The 18,163-nt window shown below is 37.1% G+C and overlaps 2 protein-coding genes across 2 annotated transcripts in view; both read right to left on the bottom strand.

The window, feature by feature from the left end:
* Nucleotides 1-2,268, bottom strand: part of LOC107699621 (protein clueless-like) — a 5,804-nt gene extending 3,536 nt beyond the window's left edge. Inside the window, exons 1-6 of the mRNA XM_016500939.1 lie at nucleotides 1,894-2,268; nucleotides 1,688-1,813; nucleotides 1,488-1,597; nucleotides 520-613; nucleotides 313-438; nucleotides 156-229 (exon numbers count right to left, since the gene is read on the bottom strand). Coding sequence (XP_016356425.1) covers nucleotides 156-229; nucleotides 313-438; nucleotides 520-613; nucleotides 1,488-1,597; nucleotides 1,688-1,813; nucleotides 1,894-2,268 — 905 coding nt within the window. The remainder of the gene's footprint in view (nucleotides 1-155; nucleotides 230-312; nucleotides 439-519; nucleotides 614-1,487; nucleotides 1,598-1,687; nucleotides 1,814-1,893) is intronic.
* A 32-nt stretch (nucleotides 2,269-2,300) lies between these two features.
* Nucleotides 2,301-18,163, bottom strand: part of LOC107699620 (clustered mitochondria protein homolog) — a 17,157-nt gene continuing 1,294 nt past the window's right edge. The window contains exons 2-23 of the mRNA XM_016500938.1: nucleotides 15,054-15,163; nucleotides 14,693-14,864; nucleotides 13,056-13,187; nucleotides 11,955-12,109; nucleotides 11,726-11,880; nucleotides 10,821-10,943; nucleotides 10,611-10,743; nucleotides 9,614-9,706; nucleotides 8,817-9,505; nucleotides 6,886-6,959; nucleotides 6,681-6,785; nucleotides 6,051-6,151; nucleotides 5,425-5,577; nucleotides 5,280-5,342; nucleotides 4,953-5,188; nucleotides 4,781-4,865; nucleotides 3,601-3,754; nucleotides 3,390-3,529; nucleotides 3,084-3,164; nucleotides 2,867-2,992; nucleotides 2,686-2,772; nucleotides 2,301-2,321 (exon numbers count right to left, since the gene is read on the bottom strand). Coding sequence (XP_016356424.1) covers nucleotides 2,301-2,321; nucleotides 2,686-2,772; nucleotides 2,867-2,992; nucleotides 3,084-3,164; nucleotides 3,390-3,529; nucleotides 3,601-3,754; nucleotides 4,781-4,865; nucleotides 4,953-5,188; nucleotides 5,280-5,342; nucleotides 5,425-5,577; nucleotides 6,051-6,151; nucleotides 6,681-6,785; nucleotides 6,886-6,959; nucleotides 8,817-9,505; nucleotides 9,614-9,706; nucleotides 10,611-10,743; nucleotides 10,821-10,943; nucleotides 11,726-11,880; nucleotides 11,955-12,109; nucleotides 13,056-13,187; nucleotides 14,693-14,864; nucleotides 15,054-15,163 — 3,188 coding nt within the window. The remainder of the gene's footprint in view (nucleotides 2,322-2,685; nucleotides 2,773-2,866; nucleotides 2,993-3,083; nucleotides 3,165-3,389; nucleotides 3,530-3,600; nucleotides 3,755-4,780; nucleotides 4,866-4,952; nucleotides 5,189-5,279; nucleotides 5,343-5,424; nucleotides 5,578-6,050; nucleotides 6,152-6,680; nucleotides 6,786-6,885; nucleotides 6,960-8,816; nucleotides 9,506-9,613; nucleotides 9,707-10,610; nucleotides 10,744-10,820; nucleotides 10,944-11,725; nucleotides 11,881-11,954; nucleotides 12,110-13,055; nucleotides 13,188-14,692; nucleotides 14,865-15,053; nucleotides 15,164-18,163) is intronic.

Below are 18,163 nucleotides of genomic sequence, written 5' to 3'. Positions count from 1 at the left end.
TAGGAATTTTTTTATACAGAATTTTTTTTTAATTATTTTTATTATTTATTTATTTATTTATTTATTTATTTTAGGTGATGTTTCTCTATTTGTTGATTTTTTTAAGGTAAAATGCTTCTGAATTTCAAAAAAGTAAAATCCTGAAAGTCTCTTACCTGTAGGAAGTCTTCAGTATGCCATTGACCAGAGCGAGCTGCTCCAGCGTGGTGTCCTGAGAGGGAACCAAACCCTGAAACAGAGCTCATGTTTAACAAAAACCTGCAAGTCTTCGCATGTGGGCTCTATTAGACAACGGTTTCAAGCTGTGCTTACCTCAGGCGGAGTATCACAAAGCTCCGCACCTCCCTGACGAATTGACCGTTCTACACGCACAGCCTGCTGGGTAATGTTCCTCAGGAAATCAGAGCTGCATTTGGTTTGAGGATGATCTTCTCCGTACTGTTAGACCACATAAACACGCTCATAACATTGTATAATTTATTCAAGGCAAAAATTCAACCCATGAATACGAAATCTGACCTTGCTCTGGAAGATGCTGTGAGCTTCCTTTTCATGATTCATGCCTCCTCTGTAGTCTCCAGCCACACACTGTCTCTGAGCCAGCAGATGGTGCCTGCCAAACAATCAAAAACCACCTCTAGCAACGTTAACAGACAAGTAACATAATTATTCGTTTAAATGAGTTTGATTACTTTGGCTCTGATCCAAACCTTAATGAGCTGCCTCAGTGTCAAATTACCCAGCCACCTTTAAAGTAACCAAAATTGAAAACTTATAAGTGACTAAACTAATACACTCTTCATGAGCGGCAACTTTAATGTTTAATTAAAAAAAAACTTCTTTTTTTTTTTTTTTTATTATTATTTTTAAATTATGTATTTGTGTTTTTTAGGTATTTTTCAGTTCTAATTTTTAGTTTCTAATAATTGAAGTGTGTTTTCTTTTTTTATTTTATTTTTGTGTTTATCTTTTTATTACTTTTCTATTGTTAGTAGTAGTATTTTTGAGTATTGTATTTTATGGTTTTATTGTCTGTAATTGGTTGGGGTAATAATATTATGTCATGAAAAATAAAGACCACACAGTGCACGAATATTGCATTTAAAAAGGCCATTTCTAAATAGATGGCACTATTTTCTACAAATTTTTTCAGTAATTTTACAATTCCTTAAACTTATTCACCATTTTGGATATGTTTTTTTTTTTTATGTGCTCATTGCAGAGCATTATGGAATTGTCTTATGCGTGAAGGATATATGCGATCCTGCATTTTATTTTGACCAAAATATGCTATCTTAGAAGGTTGTATCATTTTGGAAGTGGATGTTGAGTGTGCTTCTATGATGATTAGAAGTCGTCTATATAGGCAGCTTACTAGTGTTTTGGAACAGAGCCTTAGTAGTGCTTGTGGCATCTGAGCAGGTTATTGTATGATTACTATACAGCTCCCTCTATTTTCCTTTTATGATTATAGCATCTTGGCTTACATCAGAGCTGTCGTCAGGTCTGCGTCTCCCCTGAAGGAGCTATTGAGTTTCAGTGCACTCTGTAGATACTGTAATGCCTGCTCTCCCTGAAGAACCAATCCCAGAGAAGCCTGATGGAGAAAAAGAGAAAAACATTATCATTCAAACCAATATTTCTATTTGGGATCAGTGATAACTTGATAATGTTTGATGATGTTTACATCAATGACTGCAGTGTAAGGATGATCTGCTCCGTGAACTGCCAGCAGAAGAACTTTGGCACGATACAGGCAGCGTTGAGCCAGAGCGGTTTCGCCTCCAGCTAACAGATACACTGCCAACAACACCTGGAACAAAATAAGTAATCATCCTTCACAACACTCTCTTTCCCATTCACCACTGCTGATTCTGACTGTGCTTCATTTACTGACATCAAAACATTACTTGATTTTGATTGGCTCTCAGTGGAGACACCGTTAGTGGTGTTTGATTGTTGTTCCTCCTCCTCACTTTCGTTTTTTGTGGCACAATTTCCGTTATGCAGATGGGACTCGATCTGGCCATTCATGTTTGAATGGTCTGATTTCTCACAAGCATTGGTTTCCGCTGACTGACTTTCTGCATTTGCGTCTGTGGCCTCTTGCGTCTGTTCCCCATTCGCTGTGACCTCCTCAGTAACCTCTCCATTACTGCTCTGCAGCTCTGAAGCTTCATTCTTATTGGTGGATTCAGAGTTCTCCAGTTGAGCCTTTTCAGCCTCTTCTGCTGCTTTCATCTCTTTCAGCTTCTCTTTGAACTCCATCATTCTTGTGCTTAAGCAGAAACAACAGTGATTTATTCAGCTGTTTCCATAAACTACAAATGCACCATATACAGAATCAGAAGCTAGAATTCTGCAGAAACTGAATGCAAATCATTCACAAAATTGACGCCTCCCCAGAAGTGTTTTTTTTGTTATTTATTTTTTGTTTTGCCTTATGAACTCTTTCAAAATGTAATTATAGTAAGTAATAATAGTAGTAACACCCGCTAACAAGCAACAATTTTATTTGAATATACATTTTTTTTTAAACACATTTTCCATTCCAAATTATGATTACTATAATGCAGAAATAATTAATTTATGCTTATTTAAATAAAAACACAGCATTTATGAGAATCTAATAAAAAAATAATGAAAGTAATGAGAAATACAAAAAATGTGTGTGTGTATATCTGCGTCTCCCCTGAAGGAGCTATTGAGTTTCAGTGCACTCTGTAGATACTGTAATGCCTGCTCTCCCTGAAGAACCAATCCCAGAGAAGCCTGATGGAGAGAAAAAAACAGAGAAACATCATCATTAAAACCAATATTTCTATTTGGGGTCAGTCATAGCTTGATGATGCATGATGACGTTTACATCAATGACTGCAGTGTAAGGATGATCTGCTCCGTGAACCGTCAGCAGAAGAACTTTGGCACGATACAGGCAGCGCTGAGCCAGAGCGGTTTCGCCTCCAGCTAACAGATACACTGCCAACAACACCTGGAACAAAATAAGTAATTGCATCAGATAATGATGATCTCTGTGCATTTTAAAAAGTAGGTCTGTTTGGTTTAGTGAGAGCGTGACTCACGTATTGCTGAATGGTGTTGGGATGATCGAAACCCAGAACCCTTTCGCTGATGACCACGACCCTCAGCTGCACGCTACGAGCCTACGGGACACGAGAGAGACATTGAGCGGATAACAAACTAACATTCTTAGAACTTTAGCTAACATTCTGGAATGCTGAACAAATGTTCTTCCAGTGACAGTAACAGAACATTTGTTCAAAGTCATTTTGATCTTTGATGACATTAAAAATGTTGACAATGACCTAAAAGGTCCTATTAAGCCACCGGGCATCAGGACACACCCTAGACAGCACACACAAACACACCTCAGCAGGATGGCCCTGTACATAGGCCACTTTGGCCAGCAGACTGAGACAATGGCAGGCTTCAGGGTGAAGGTCATCACACACACGACCGAAGAGGTATGTCGCTTCTTTCAGCTGCTCGTACGCCTGCTCCAGTAACCCTACGGTGAAAACATGGTCAGGCGAGGCTGTTCACACATGACTCAGTTACTGCACACTGGCTCATGAATACCTTTTTGAAGACTGTTCTGAGCCGCCGTGAACATCCGTGTGGCGTCGGTGGTTGTCATGGTTATGTGCTTGACGACGGGCAGGATGTTGAGCACGTCGTCAGGAGAGATGGGCGCTTTGTTACGGGTGTCAAGAATGTATTCTCTGAGACGGAGCTGTGGGACATTCACAAACACACTGATGAGAATGCTTTCTCTGACTATGACAAAAAAAAGTCACAGCACAAACCCCCTACAAGATATCAACAAAGATCCTCACAAATGCTATCAAGGGAAGTCTGACCTCACCAAAGCTGCATTTATTTGATCAAAAATACAGTAAATATTGCAAAATATTTTTGCTATTTAAAACAACTCTGTTCCATCTGAATATATTTTAAAATGTAATTTATTGCTGTGATCAAAGCTGTATTTTCAGTCTTCAGTGTCACATGATTCTTCAGAAATCATTCTAATATGCTGATTTGCTGCTCGAGAAACAATTCTGATTATTTTCAGTGTTGAAAACAGTTGTGCTTTTTTTGTGGAAACCGTGATACATTTAATTTTTCAGGATTCTTTGATGAACAGAAAATTCAAAAATATTTATTTGAAACAGAAATAATTATAAATGTCTTAACTGTCACTTTTGATCAATTTAATGAATCTTTGGTGAATAAAAGTATTCATTTCTTTAAAAAATAAATCCTACTGACTCCTGATCAAACATGCTTTTTCATTGTATTTTGTGAAAGGATGCAATATATTTAGCTAAAATGTAATATTTTATTTAAGTTATTATTATTATTACTTATTTCATAGTTTTTTTTTTTATTTTTTAGAATTGGTGCTTTTCATTCCTAGTTATATGTACTAAAATAAGTCTGTACATTTGTTCTTTGTTGATAAATAGTTTTTTTTTCATGACACCTTGGCAATAAAAAATAAATAAAATAAAAAATGAAAATACCAAAACTATTACCGAAACTAGTTTCAGTCAATTTTAAATAGTCATTAGTTAAAAGCTACAAATTACATACGTCTTGCTTTGTGTTTCTAATTATTTTACCGTTAAATTAACCTGCTAGCTGAGCATACCCTATGCAAAATTACTGCATGCCATCAAGACCAACCAGATTGCAGAAATAGTAATATTCTAGTATGTTCTTTAAAGTTTAGCCATTGTTTAATTCAACGCAATACCTGAATGCCAGTCTTCAAGCACATCTCTCTCAACAAGGATATCTTCTGGAGTCCGTACTGCTCTACTAGATGATCCACATTTGACCTGTAAAAAATATTACTTTATGAAGCCGCAGGGTGTACTGGACACACATAAGGGTTACAGTATTTGAAATGGATGATCTTGGCTCACCCTAGTCCTTCTTTAAGTCTGTATGTTTCTTGAGCATCCTGACAGATCAGACTCCACAGTTCATTCCCGCTGAGTGCGGTCCATGCCGTGCTGTCGGCAGCCCCGCCCCCTCCACGGCCACGCCTCCTGGAGCGCTTCTTAGACTCCTCCCCATTTGATGCAGAACTGAAGTGGGGAACCAATAAGCAGCAGAGGAAATGACTCGCTGCTGCTGACAGGTTAGATGTTTCCACTCCCTGAACGACACGAGACACAATTTCATTTTTTTGAAAAAACAATCCCTTTAAAAATAATATCTTTACAGATTAACTACGTGAAAAGAAATACCTGAATGTAGCCACTGAAGAACCGTTGTGCACAGCGCACTACAATCTCTGCAAACGCCAACCTCTGAGACAGTGAGATATGATTAGAATGCTTCTTAAACCTAAAATCTCCCCCAATGTAATGGATTTTAAAATCATGTTCTCACCGTGATGTGTCTCAGTTGATGTTTGCGATCTGATTGGCTGATGGACAAGATCAGGTGACCAAGATAACGCAGGTTTATGCCTTTCTGATGGAGGGCTTGTCGTAAAGAAGCACCATCCATTGGTATGTCAGTGCCATGAATGCAGTCGTTCATCTGAAAGTACACATTTGTCTGATCAAAATAGAGTAAAAACAATAATAATGTGAAATATTATTACTATTTCAAATAACTGTTTTTTTTAATTGTGATATGTTTTGAAATGTAATTTATTTCTGTGATCAAATCTGAATTTTCAGCATCTTTACTCCAGTCTTCAGTGTCACGTTTCTTCAGAAATCACTCTAATATGCTGATTTGCTGCTCAAGAAACATTTCTTATTATTATCAATGTTGAAAACAGTTGTGCTGCTTCAGCACACCGTGATACATTTTTAAGGATTTTTTGATGAATAGATGTTTCAAAATAACGGTATTCATTTGAAATAGAAATCTTTTGTAAGAGTATAAATGTCATAACTTTACACAGTCACTTTTGATCAATTTAATGCATACTTCCAAGTTTATAAAAAATCGTACTGAGCCCAAACGTTTGGCCAGTAGTATATAAAAACACAAAATACACTCACAAATTCCGGTATCCGGTCGTTTATGATAAAAGATGCTGCTTCCTTCAATAATCTCTTCTGCAGCTCCACGGCGTCACTGTCTGAGCTTGGAAACTCCACACCTACCCGAAGAGACAGAAAACAATATGTAAGGTCTCGAACAAAATCTCTAATTATGGAAATTCTCAAGTTTAGCTGTAAAGAAGCTAAACGTAATAATTTCTGTTCAAGATGGATGTGATGATATCAGTTCTGCTCCAAAATCTAGCGATGGCTTGTGATGTCAAGGCTGTTTCAAAAGGTAGGCAGGAATATTACGTTGGCTTTTTAGCCTAATGGCTAAGGCAACATCTTAAATCAATATATGCTACATAGAAAAGTCAATCCCATTATGCATTATGACAGATAGGTATAAAAAAATAGTCAAATCCCATTTAACTCAGTATTATATGTGTTCGTGTTATTAGCATAGAAACATTTCAAGTCTCCCATGTGCTTCAAAATGAGTCACTTACTAGGTTCAGTTTCACTAAATATTGCCTCACTAGGGAAACTTACTAGGGTTTGGAACAGACCTTATATGTAGTTTGCTTTAATGGATCTTGAAGTGTTTTGGGTTTTTTTGTTTTGTGAGAATGAGCTTTTCCTGACCTGGGGAGTAGACATTAGGGTTGAAACGCATCTCAAAGATTATGTCACTGACGGATCCGACATCTTTGCAAGCTTTTCTGACTGCATCTATGTTCGGAGAATCAGCTGACAACACACAAATAAACACATACGATTATTCCTGTTAAACAAATTCATCTCAGACACACAGTCCAGCATCCCACGACAGAAAATGAACACTTCTAACCAGATTTCATACACTCTTCCACCCCTCCGTTCTCCTCCATGTGAGCCTTCACTCGCTGTGAGAACTCAGCATGTCTGAAACATCAAGACATAAGCAAAAGTAAAATCTCTGGTTTGTAGATTTAAAATTAAAGTGTCTAAGTAAATGAAATACTTTCTTGTATCCCAGTTTAATATGCAAAATTTTACATATACATAATGAGATTGTGTGAGAAAAAAAAATGGCTTTCTGTGTGTTTGATTCATGCATTAATAATTGTTGCTTGCTCATGACACGATGCATTATGCACTGCTGCAATTTACATACAAATACTTTTTTTTGTAATACTATTTTGTAATAATTTTTTGTTTGAACACCTCCACAAAGCAACAATGGCTCAACCAATGGTGTGAATTTGGGGCGGGGCTATCAGTTTAATCGACCAATGGAAAGACTTGGGATACCTGTCAAAACTGACCTGTACTGAATGTGTATGCTGCAGCTAATATACAAATAATTTTCCTAAATATTGACTTTTAGCAACATGAAAACTGATTCTTTGTCAAAGTAGAAAACAGTGTTATTTTAGTATCATTTATATGAAAAATAGTTTATATTTATAGCTTTTATTTTTATACTTTGTTTTCATTTTAATTTGACTAAATTTATTAGTAATTTGGTTATTTTTTATTAGTTTTTGTCTATTTTAAATATTATTATTCAGGTTTAGTTTCTTTTTATTTCAGTTTTAGTTTTAGTTCACTTTAAGTTTTAATTTATTTCCAGTTAGTAATTTTAGTGCTTCAAAAATATTTTATTTCAGTTTTATTTCAATCAACAACAACAGAAATTGTTTTAGTTAACAATAATAACACTGCTAGAAAGACACTAAATATTTTGTTGTAGCATTCCGACAAACGAACACCGGCTCAACCAATTTACCTATTGTAAGCCCCTCCCCTCAAACACAGATGAGCCAATGGCAGTCGAGTATCAGGTGCATGGGAGCGATACTCGGACATCTTTAGTTTTCAGCGCTGTGTTATTGAAAAGGCTTCAGTATTTGGAGAAAAAGGAGTTTCCCCCATAGCGTCTTAGCAGACGCAGTACTCGTGCCCGTATTTCAGGGAATCGAGGTTACGTTAGTAATCGAGTATGTTTGTATTAAGTCTCTGCATTGTTCCAAAGATGGCTCTAGTTCGAAATTGACCTATCGGTAAGCCACTCCCCTCAAACGCAGATGAGTCAATGGCAGTCGAGTATCAGTTGCACGGGGAGCGGAACTCGGACATCTGTAGGTTTCAGCGCCATAGAAAAACATTGGAAGATCCGAAACTTGCATTGTTTTTATGGGGTTTATGCTTCAAAAATGGAAAAACGATGTGCCTGGGGTACTTGTAACACTGATTCCAGGTATCCTGAGAGGATGGGTAATGGAATTTATTTTATTCTATTTCCTAAACCCAAACAAAACGGAGCAAAATGTCCCTAAGCATTCACCTCCAATCCCAATGAAGACAAAAACGTTCATTTTCTGCTCAAGCAGAACGTTAATGTCATCTTGTGCTTCAGCAAGGTATCTCTGGCTAAAACTAGCTAACGTTAAAGTTAGTGAGTCCATGCTAATGTACAATCCTAAATAGCGGACTGTTTTCGCGTCTTGTACAGTGTAGGGCAAAAACACACATCGAACATTTCACTGTCTCTTCATATTAAACTGGTTAAATGTAAATTAATTTAATCGTATCCTGCGATACATGAACAGTGTTGATCCGGGTCCAAAATTTATCAAAAAGATATAGGGACGAGGTTTTCACACTGACAGCTGTCACTGTAAGACAGTTAGCAACTCCGTTTGTTTGTCCGAGTTCGCAACAGTAACTAGAATTTGGGGGCGGGGCTATCTGTTTGGTCAACCAATGTAAGCACTTGGGAAACCTGTCAATACTCACTTGTGTTGAATGAACGCCTTCACTAGCTCCGGCCGTAATCGACACAAAACGTGAGGGTACCGTCGGGGAAAACTCCCTTCCGTTTCTGCTCCTTCTTCTCCATCTTCTACCAGGAAGTTGGCATCAGCAGGCATAGTACGATACACATCCAGCAGGTAATACCGACCATCGGCCCCCAGAATCCCCTGGGCATCTACAGAGGTGAAGAGGGGCAGCTGATGCCCGGTCAGCCCCAGAACCGCATGTCTTTGCAGAGAAAGAGCCTTTGCGGACTGAGCCAGCAGCTCTAGGAGTTTCCGTCTCGATGGATTTTCCAGCGGCCCTGCGCTGTAGCCGTATAAAAGGCCACTGGGAACCTCAGCCTGCTCGGGGCCCTGAATACCTGGGGCCAGGCCCTGCGCGGACAGCCGAACGCCGCGGTAGTCAGCCAGTGCAGTGGGGATGGTGTGCAGGTTTTGGAGGTCTCCGTCCAGGTCGCTGTAAGCCTGAACACATCGCAGCTCGAGGCGTTGAGCAGCTCTGTGACTCCGTTCTCCTCCCAGCAGTTGGTCTCTGTGTGCTGGCATACTCATGAACACGCCGCCGCACAAGAACGCCGGGTCCCCGTGAGAACCGCTGATTGAGTCGACAAAGCCATCGATCACCTTCTCTGCTGCCTGAGCAACAGCCCACACAAAAGCGCTGTTCACCTGCGGAAGGGTAAGAGTTCAGTTTAGTCTGTAGTAATATTAATAAACTTTATATGGAAATAGCAGATGTCTGTGGATCTCTAGGCAAATGTGTGCTCAGCCTCAGACCTGCAGTAGCGCTCGGCCCCTCTGAAGTCTCTCCTCCAGACTCCTCTGAGGAAGATCTCTGGCTGTTTGAAGTTCCTTATTCCAGTCAGGAGCCTAAAACACAAAACAGAACATGTGAATGACACACACACAGACAGGTGGACAAAAGCACATGCAGAGGAGAACAGACAGGTCCAGAGACAGAATCTGAGAGAAACTGAGAAATATCTCCTTCACTGTGACAAATACCAAGACAAAGAGAAATTTTTTTTTTTTTTGGAAAACCCTTTTACCTTTATCAAATGCTTCTCTATCCAAAATAGAACAATTAGAAATTGTTGCATTTCATATTATGTGATTATAAGCATATCAAATATCTTGCTGATGTTAATATAACTTGCTTATTTTATTTTTGTAAATATTACAATTAAAATATTTAATATTAAGTAATATTAGCTTTTTTACATTTATTTAATTTTATATTATATTATTTTCATTAATTAAATGAGTGAATCTCATGAAAACAATCCAATACTTCACTCCTTCTGAAACCTTAGGATTTGTTTTCTTTGCATTGTGACATTATGCACATTTTCCCACAAAAATTCTCATTACAGTAATGTATTCATAGGTTTTACTTTTAAGTTTTTTTCTTAATAGTGATTTTCATAACTGTAATACAGTAAAATTGTTGATGTTAATATAATTTACTTAATTATTTTATTTATTTATTTAAATAGTAGCATTGATATTGATAATATATATATATATATAATAAATATAATAAATAATAATAATATTAATATTGATAGATTTTTTTATTAATATTTACATTCAATTAATATTAAATAGTCAACATTTTATTTTAGTTTATTTTCATTACTAGTTTTTTTTTTTTTTTACTGCTGATATTGATGCATTTATATGCTTCATTGCAATTATATATGTCACACAGTCATGTCAATAAAGATCATTGTGTTTGAGCACTGAAACAGGTGAGTGCGGGACAGGTGTGTACCTGCACACTGAGGTCCTGGTCCAGACCCAGCCGGCCGCTGAAGCTGGGTTTGTGCGAGTGAAGTGAGGAGATGCCCAGCCAGCTGACTGTGCGGTACGGAGTGGACAGCGTCTCCTCAACCGGCAGAGATGGCCTGAATGGACAGAGACGCTCAATGAACTATACTGAAAGAGATTAGCGTGTGTGTGTGTGTGTGTGTGAGAGGGTCACCTGTGCCGCAGTGTACTCAGGTTGTGTTTGAACTGTGGGCTGATGTGGGACAGCAGGTCGGTCAGACAGTGGCACACTGGAGTCGACTGAGCAGGACGAGGGTCAAACACTTCGAGGGTCGACCTGAAACACAAAAATACAGCTTGGTTTTTGAAAAAATCTCTATCATTCTGTGAATCTAATATGCCACAAACAGTCTGTTACTCCAAAAATTACATTATTGGGTGAATCTCATGAAAACAACCCAATATGTGAAGTAAAATTAAAAGAAAAAAATAAGAATAATATTATTTTGTACAAATAATATGCAACCAAAAATTATTATTACTGTAATGTATCCAGATGTTTTTCTTTTTTATTTACTTTTTTCATTCTCTTAACTGCAATACAGTACATTAACAAAAATTTAAATGCAACAAAGTAAAAAAACATACTGCAATACAATTGTATTTGAAATATATTTAAATACATTTTTAAATTAATCACCACAAACGAAGTACATCATTTACATCATATATATGTATATATATATGTGAGTGTGTGTGTGTTTAAATTAGACTTATTTTTCTTTATGCAAAATCTAGTATATATTGTGTAATGTCTACTATATTTAAGAAATAGTATATGAAACTGTATGCAAAATGCAATGATCAACATTTTAGACAGTAGTAAGCTACATTTTTGTCACATGACCTTAATTCATCTTGAAAATTAATGGTTATTTTGCTTTTTTATTCCAGTTTTGTGTACATTGTAAGTTTTGATTAAGTTTTGTGCATTTAAATAGTGAGTCAAGAAACAGATATTCAAAACTATTTTCAGTTCATTTGTCACACTGGAAAAGGCAGAAATAGCAATAGTATGGGAGTAAGTTGTTCTGAATTTAGCAATACAGAGAGTCTTACCTGTTCACGTAAAATCCACGTGGGCAGGAAGTGATGTCACAATGCTTGCCCTCCAGAGTGTGGACACTGATGTACATGAAGTCACCTTGCAGCTTCCGGAAACCAGGGGGAGGGTTCCAACAGCTGAGTGACAGGTCCAGCAGGAAACTGGGAGCCTATAAGAGAAGCAGTTTGAGAATGAAAAACAAAGGCAAATGCCTGAAGGTTTATTTGTGTGTGTTTGACATACTTCACTGTGTGTGTTGGTGGGCAGCAGGGTCGTCAAAGGAGGAATTTCAGAAGCTCCAGGCAGAATGCAGGCAGGAGGGGGCGGGGCTTCACCAGACTGCTCTGTCTTACTATTGGCTCGTTTGTTTTTTGATGAGTGCAGAGTGGGAGGGGCTTCTAGTACACACATAAAACACACAATCAGAGAGTCTCATTGCCATGGGCTTAAAAAATAATTATTGCTTTTTAAATTATTTAGAGGCAATACTGAATAAAATCACTTTTATGTATTTTATGATAACATTTGTGCACAAAGACAGAAAGTTATCAAGATACTGGAACAGTGATGTTACTGTTAACTAAAACTATGAAAAATATTTTTCAGTAATTTAAATAAAGCTGAAATAAAATACAAATATTAGATGAAAAACTTAAAAACCCTAAATGAAAATTAGAAATGTTGCCTTGGCTAAGTGACAAAACTTAAAGTACTAAAATTACTAAAACCAACGCTTACATTAAAGTTAAATAGAAATATGACAGATGACAAAAGCACAAAGTTATTAAGAAAACTGAAAATATACAAAAATAAAGTTATCAAGATACTGGATCAGTGTTTTTACTGTTAACAGAGTAAAACTACTAATTTTTTTCTGTAATTGAAATAGAATAAAATTAGAAATAAAATAAAATAATAGATGAAAAACTAAAATGTAAAAACCTTAGAAATGTTGCATTGGCTACTAAATTAAATCAGTTTAGTACTAAAATTACTCAAATTAAAAGTTAAATAGAAATATGACAAATGACAAAAGCAAGTCACAATATGATTATTAAAACTTAAACTAAAATAAAAATTAAAACTGAAAATATTAAAAAGAAAAATAATATGTAAATAAATAAATAATATATAAACATATATAATATTCCTATGCAAAGCATGCTGGGAACTAGAAATCCACTGGTCAGGTTTCAAGTTCATTAAGTTACTACAATAAAAATTAAATAATAATAATAATGTAGAAAATTGAGTTACACACAATATTAAGTTGATATAATGATCAACATAATTATATCAACAGAACTCAACAGTAATGTAAATGTACTAGAGTGTATTTCTTACCTGACGTTTGGGTGAGTGTGTTCAATACAGCGGGAGATCGGCCCTCCATCAGGGCGTCTTGGGGCCTGACAGCTTTCAGCATGTCCTGCACACGTGCCAGATGAGCCTGTGCTGATCGAGGCGAGTACGGCTCTATAACACACACAAGAACACTTCATCATACCAAAATCAGGCCTCTTCCCCAGCTCCACTGATCTGCTGAATTTTAAGGCGTCTCATCTTGTAAAACTGTGATTTATCCAGTGAGCAATAACATCTTCTATTCTATCATTTATTTTCCCACACTGCTCATAATGAGTGCCATGTGACTCACTTGGCAGAGAGAAAAGATTCATTAGTTTGCCATCAAATGGTTTGCATGAAATCAAGAAGTTGCAAAACCAGTAGAGCAACCCCCCCCCCACACACTACTGATCCCTGTGGAAATGATCACTAATGTTGCTGCATTTTGGAACATGGTGGTTGGTTTCTAGCTGATCCAAGTTGTTTGACCAACCCAACCTGGCTAGGTTGGTAGACCACCTTGGACTCACAACAAAACCAGTTACCAGCTGGTCATTCTCGCTTAAAGGACTAGTTCACTTCCAGAACAAAAATGTACAGATAATGTACTCACTTCCTTGTCATCCAAGATGTTCATGTCTTTCTTTCTTCAGTCGTAAAGAAATTATGTTTTTTGAGGAAAACATTTCAGGATTTCTCTCCATATAATGGACTTCTATGGTGCCCCTGAGTTTGAACTTCCAAAATGCAGTTTAAATGCAGCTTCAAAGGGCTCTAAATGATCCCAGCCAAGGAAGAGGGGTCTTATCTAGCAAAACGATCGGTCATTTTCTAAAAGAATTTACAATTTATATACTTTTTAACCTCAAACGCTCAGTTTTTTCCGGTTCATGACAGTTAGGGTAGGTCTAAAAACTCCCATCTCATTTTCTCCTCCAACTTCAAAATCGTCCTACATCGCTGCAGAAGTACCGACCCAGTGTTTACAAAGTGAACATGCAAAGAAGATCAAATGCCCTTTACAAAAAAACAGTAAAACAGTGATGTAGGGCGATTTTGAAGTTGGAGGAGAAAATGAGATGGGAGTTTTTCGACATACCCTAACTGTCATGAACCGGAAAAAACAGAGTTCAACTGATTCAAACTCAAATAGATTCACACACAAATCAGACATTTTATAGTATATATGACTTGTGAACAAGTTGCACTGTAAATCTGAGCAATATCTAGCCAATAAATTGTTTTAGATAATTATAAAAATATATATTCACTATAGAAACTATGATGAATCATAAAATTGTATGCATTTCAATGACTTCTTCAGACTGAAAAAAAAACAAAAAAAACACAATTTCCCTGCCGTTTCCAGTTTTTACTGTGGCTGTCCAAACCCTGAAACTTGCTGTTCTTACCAGCTCAAATTGGTCAAGCTGGATTCTGGAACATGGTAGATGGTCCATGATAGTTTTCCAGCTCAGCCAGGTCGGACAACCAGCTACAAACCAACAGCCACGTTCCAAACACATATAGTTTTATCTGGATTTCCCACCAAACATCCTCATATCCATGTATAATATAAGTTGAATATAATATGGTCTTTTAGAAATGCACAAATGGAAGGTCTTGCAGTTTACCCTCCACTAGACGGAGAGTGACTCCAGCTTTGAAGCCCTTGACGTCCTGGAGCTCCATCATGGGGTCGAGGGTCACACCTGAAAGGGCCAGAGCGATAGACATGCGCGGTGCCACCTCCTCTCTGCCCAGAACGGTCATGATGGCATCCTGGACCAGCCAGAATCCATGAACCTGCAGAGAAAACATTATCAGCGATAACGACCCAATCTTAACATTAAAGAATGACATGTGCTTTGCATCTTTTGATATTCTGTTGACAGATATATTTGAAAACATTTGCATTGCTGATCAGCACAAACCGGACTAGTAAATGTGAGGTTACACCACGCCAAGACTAGCGCTCTTATGATGGAAGCTCACCTGCAGCTCAAAGGGTTCGACACCTGCACCCTGAATCTTCACTGGAAATGATCCGTCATCATCTTTTTTGCTTCCAGTCGTTTTTTTCCCATTCGCTGAACATGAGACATCTGCAGAATGAAGGGGAGTAAAATATGAGTGGATTCTTCACTTTGAGCTCAAACATGTGCTTCAAGCCAAACCAGGAGTTACATAAGAGAATTGAGAAATCTGTCTAAATGTCACGAAAGCAACTGAAGAAAGAGGGTTTTCCATCCAAGATCCACTACACAATATTACCATGGTATTGCTATATTTTTTTAGGCATGCTACCATAGCATTACAATGTACCTTTAAAGTACCATGATTACGGTGATCATGTACTACCATTGTAATCAGTGTCAGTCAATTATAGATATAAATACTCATTTTTAAAAAGTTATTATTTGTATAAAATAAAATAAAAAAACTTTGGTCACAATGGGAAAGAAAAACACGTTTTGAAGAATTTGTTTTATCTTCCTGTATAAATATCTTAACATCCAACATCCTTAAAACAAGACACAATTGCTTGGGAAACAAAATTGTTAATTAAAACAAAATAAAATAAAATAAAATAAATGATTATAAAAAAAAAGGCCAGAGATTTGTTTGTTTGTTTTTTTATCTTGTGTTTTTTTCTTTTCTTTTTGATTTAAGTATTTTTGGGGGGTAAAATAAAATAAAATAAAAAAATATATAAAATAAAAAATAAAAAAATTAATAAAAAAATAAAAAATAAAATTTTTTTTTAAATAATAATAAAAAAAATACAAAAAAAATAAAATGTTCAAAAGGTTTTGTAAAGATATTCATATAGAATCACAATTTATATTACTCTACAAAATTAATTTTAAGCATTTATGGCTTTAGACTTTATAGGATCATGAGAAACAAATACATTCACATGTCCAAACGTTTGACTGGTATAGGGTATATCAAAGTACCATAGTATTACCATCTTATATGGTACCACCAAAGTTTTGTAAGGGTCAGATGAATGTGAGTGAAATCATATAAAACTTCACACACATTTTCATCCAAAATCCATTAGAGCCAAAGCTTTGAGTCTCTCTTGTTGGATTTGTAGGCAAGTCTTAGATCTCTAATAACAGCAAGACTCGGCTTCATACAGCATGAGCTTGTCCAGACATCTTCCAAACTTCCCCCCGGCTAATGAGAGCGGATAACGGATGCTGGATGAGTGGCTACTAGTACTAATACACCACACTCCCTCACTCAGAGCAGATCCTTTCTCTACTGTTTCTTTCAGAGACCTGAATGGATTTTAGGAAGAAAAGCTCAAGATTTCAAACAAAGTCAAACAGCTCTTGATTATGACACAGCGGCTTTCAGGATGAGATGCATCATCGTTCTTCAGACTATTGTTCTAGTTATGAGTCATAGGTCAGATCAAACATAAAGCTTAACCTTTTGTAAACCAACATTTCATCTGTGGTCAATAAGGAATGCATTTAATCATGGTAAAATGTGTTAAACTGACCTGGGTATGCATTTATCCAAAAAAAACATAGTATTGTTGGGGCATGTGCAGAATTTTATGAATGTCAGGCATTTCGATTCTGTGAAAATCTGATCTTTCTGTGAACACAAAGTCTGTGTGGACCTGTCACTCGATTTCAAGATATCTAGCTTCGTCAGATGGTTAGACGATTTTCATGGAACAACCCGAGGTGGAGCATCTTGATCGAGCTTATGAAAGATCTGCAGATTTCCAGGGAACTGGAACGGTTGTTGTAAATAAAGCTTGATTTAAAAAAAAATTGACGGTCCTAAAAAATAGGCTTCATTTTCTTGAAGAAAATTAAAAATAAAGAAGTGAATTAAAATGTGTAGCACTCTTCAGCTGTGCTAAACGTTTCATTGTTTAAACTAAAAATAAATATAGACAATGTGAATCCAATCTACTCTCAGATCAACCCATGCAGGATTCAAACCTACAGCCTTTCAGTCTCCACCAAGGGATGATTTGAAAAGTTTAGGGGTTACATTAGGTCACGAGTGTTGATTAACCCCAGAAAAGTGGGTAAAGGTGCATAAAAATTACGATGAACACCACATCACCCCTGAACAGCAAGCGCCTCCAGGTTGCCAAACAAAGATTTTTAACTCAAACCGTTGCAGTCTGTCAGTTCTATAATGGCAGTCAATGGGCTCCACGGCTTTGAGAGTAAAAAAAAACATACACAGACAAAACTAAATTAAACACTGCAACTCGTGATTATGGGCTGCAATACGTTCCAAAATGGCGGACGCCTCAACATATCTGGAGCAGTCAAATAGGGCATCTATACATATCTATGATAGTAGACGTGCGAAAGCGAACTGTCGTTACACAGTGCAGAGAGATTGCGGACGTGTTCACTGGCACTGCGATGATCTAAAGATATTTAGAAGTACAGGTCATCACAATGGAAGACGATTTTGATATATCATCAGACAATGTGGAATTTTTTGCCGACCGTATTTATTTGACGTCACGCGCCGGATGTTGTGAACACGCTCAGGACAGTTGGACATTATGGTGGATCAGAGGTAAAAAATGATATAAATACTGTTCAGTTTCTTGCACAGACCGATCGTTTCGTGTTTTTACACATCAATGTATCGTCACGAGCCGCTCTGGCATAGTAGACATAGATATATATAAGTAGATGCCTCATTAGTGACTGTTTCTATGGGCCGCGATACGTTCCAAAATGGCGGACGCATCAACGTATCTGGAGCAGTCGAATAGGGCATCTATACATATCTATGATAGTAGACATGTGCGGAAGCGATGTTTTACACAACTCATTATTTACGCAGTGCAGAGAGATTGTGGACGTGTTCACTGGCACTGCCATGATCTAAAGCTATTTAGAAGTACAGGTCATCACAATGGAAGACGATTTTGATATATCATCAGACAACGTGGAATTTTTTGCCTGACCGTATTTATTTGACGTCACGCGCCGGGTGTTGTGAACGTGCTCAGGACAGTTGGACATTGCGGTGGATCAGAGGTAAAAAACTATATAAATACTGTTCAGTTTCATGCACAGACCGATTGTTTTGTGTCTTAAGACCTC

Source organism: Sinocyclocheilus anshuiensis, unplaced genomic scaffold (assembly GCF_001515605.1).
Source record: "Sinocyclocheilus anshuiensis isolate Anshui unplaced genomic scaffold, SAMN03320099.WGS_v1.1 scaffold714, whole genome shotgun sequence".
Taxonomy (NCBI): Eukaryota; Metazoa; Chordata; class Actinopteri; order Cypriniformes; family Cyprinidae; genus Sinocyclocheilus; species Sinocyclocheilus anshuiensis.
This window is presented reverse-complemented; position numbering and strand designations above follow the sequence as displayed.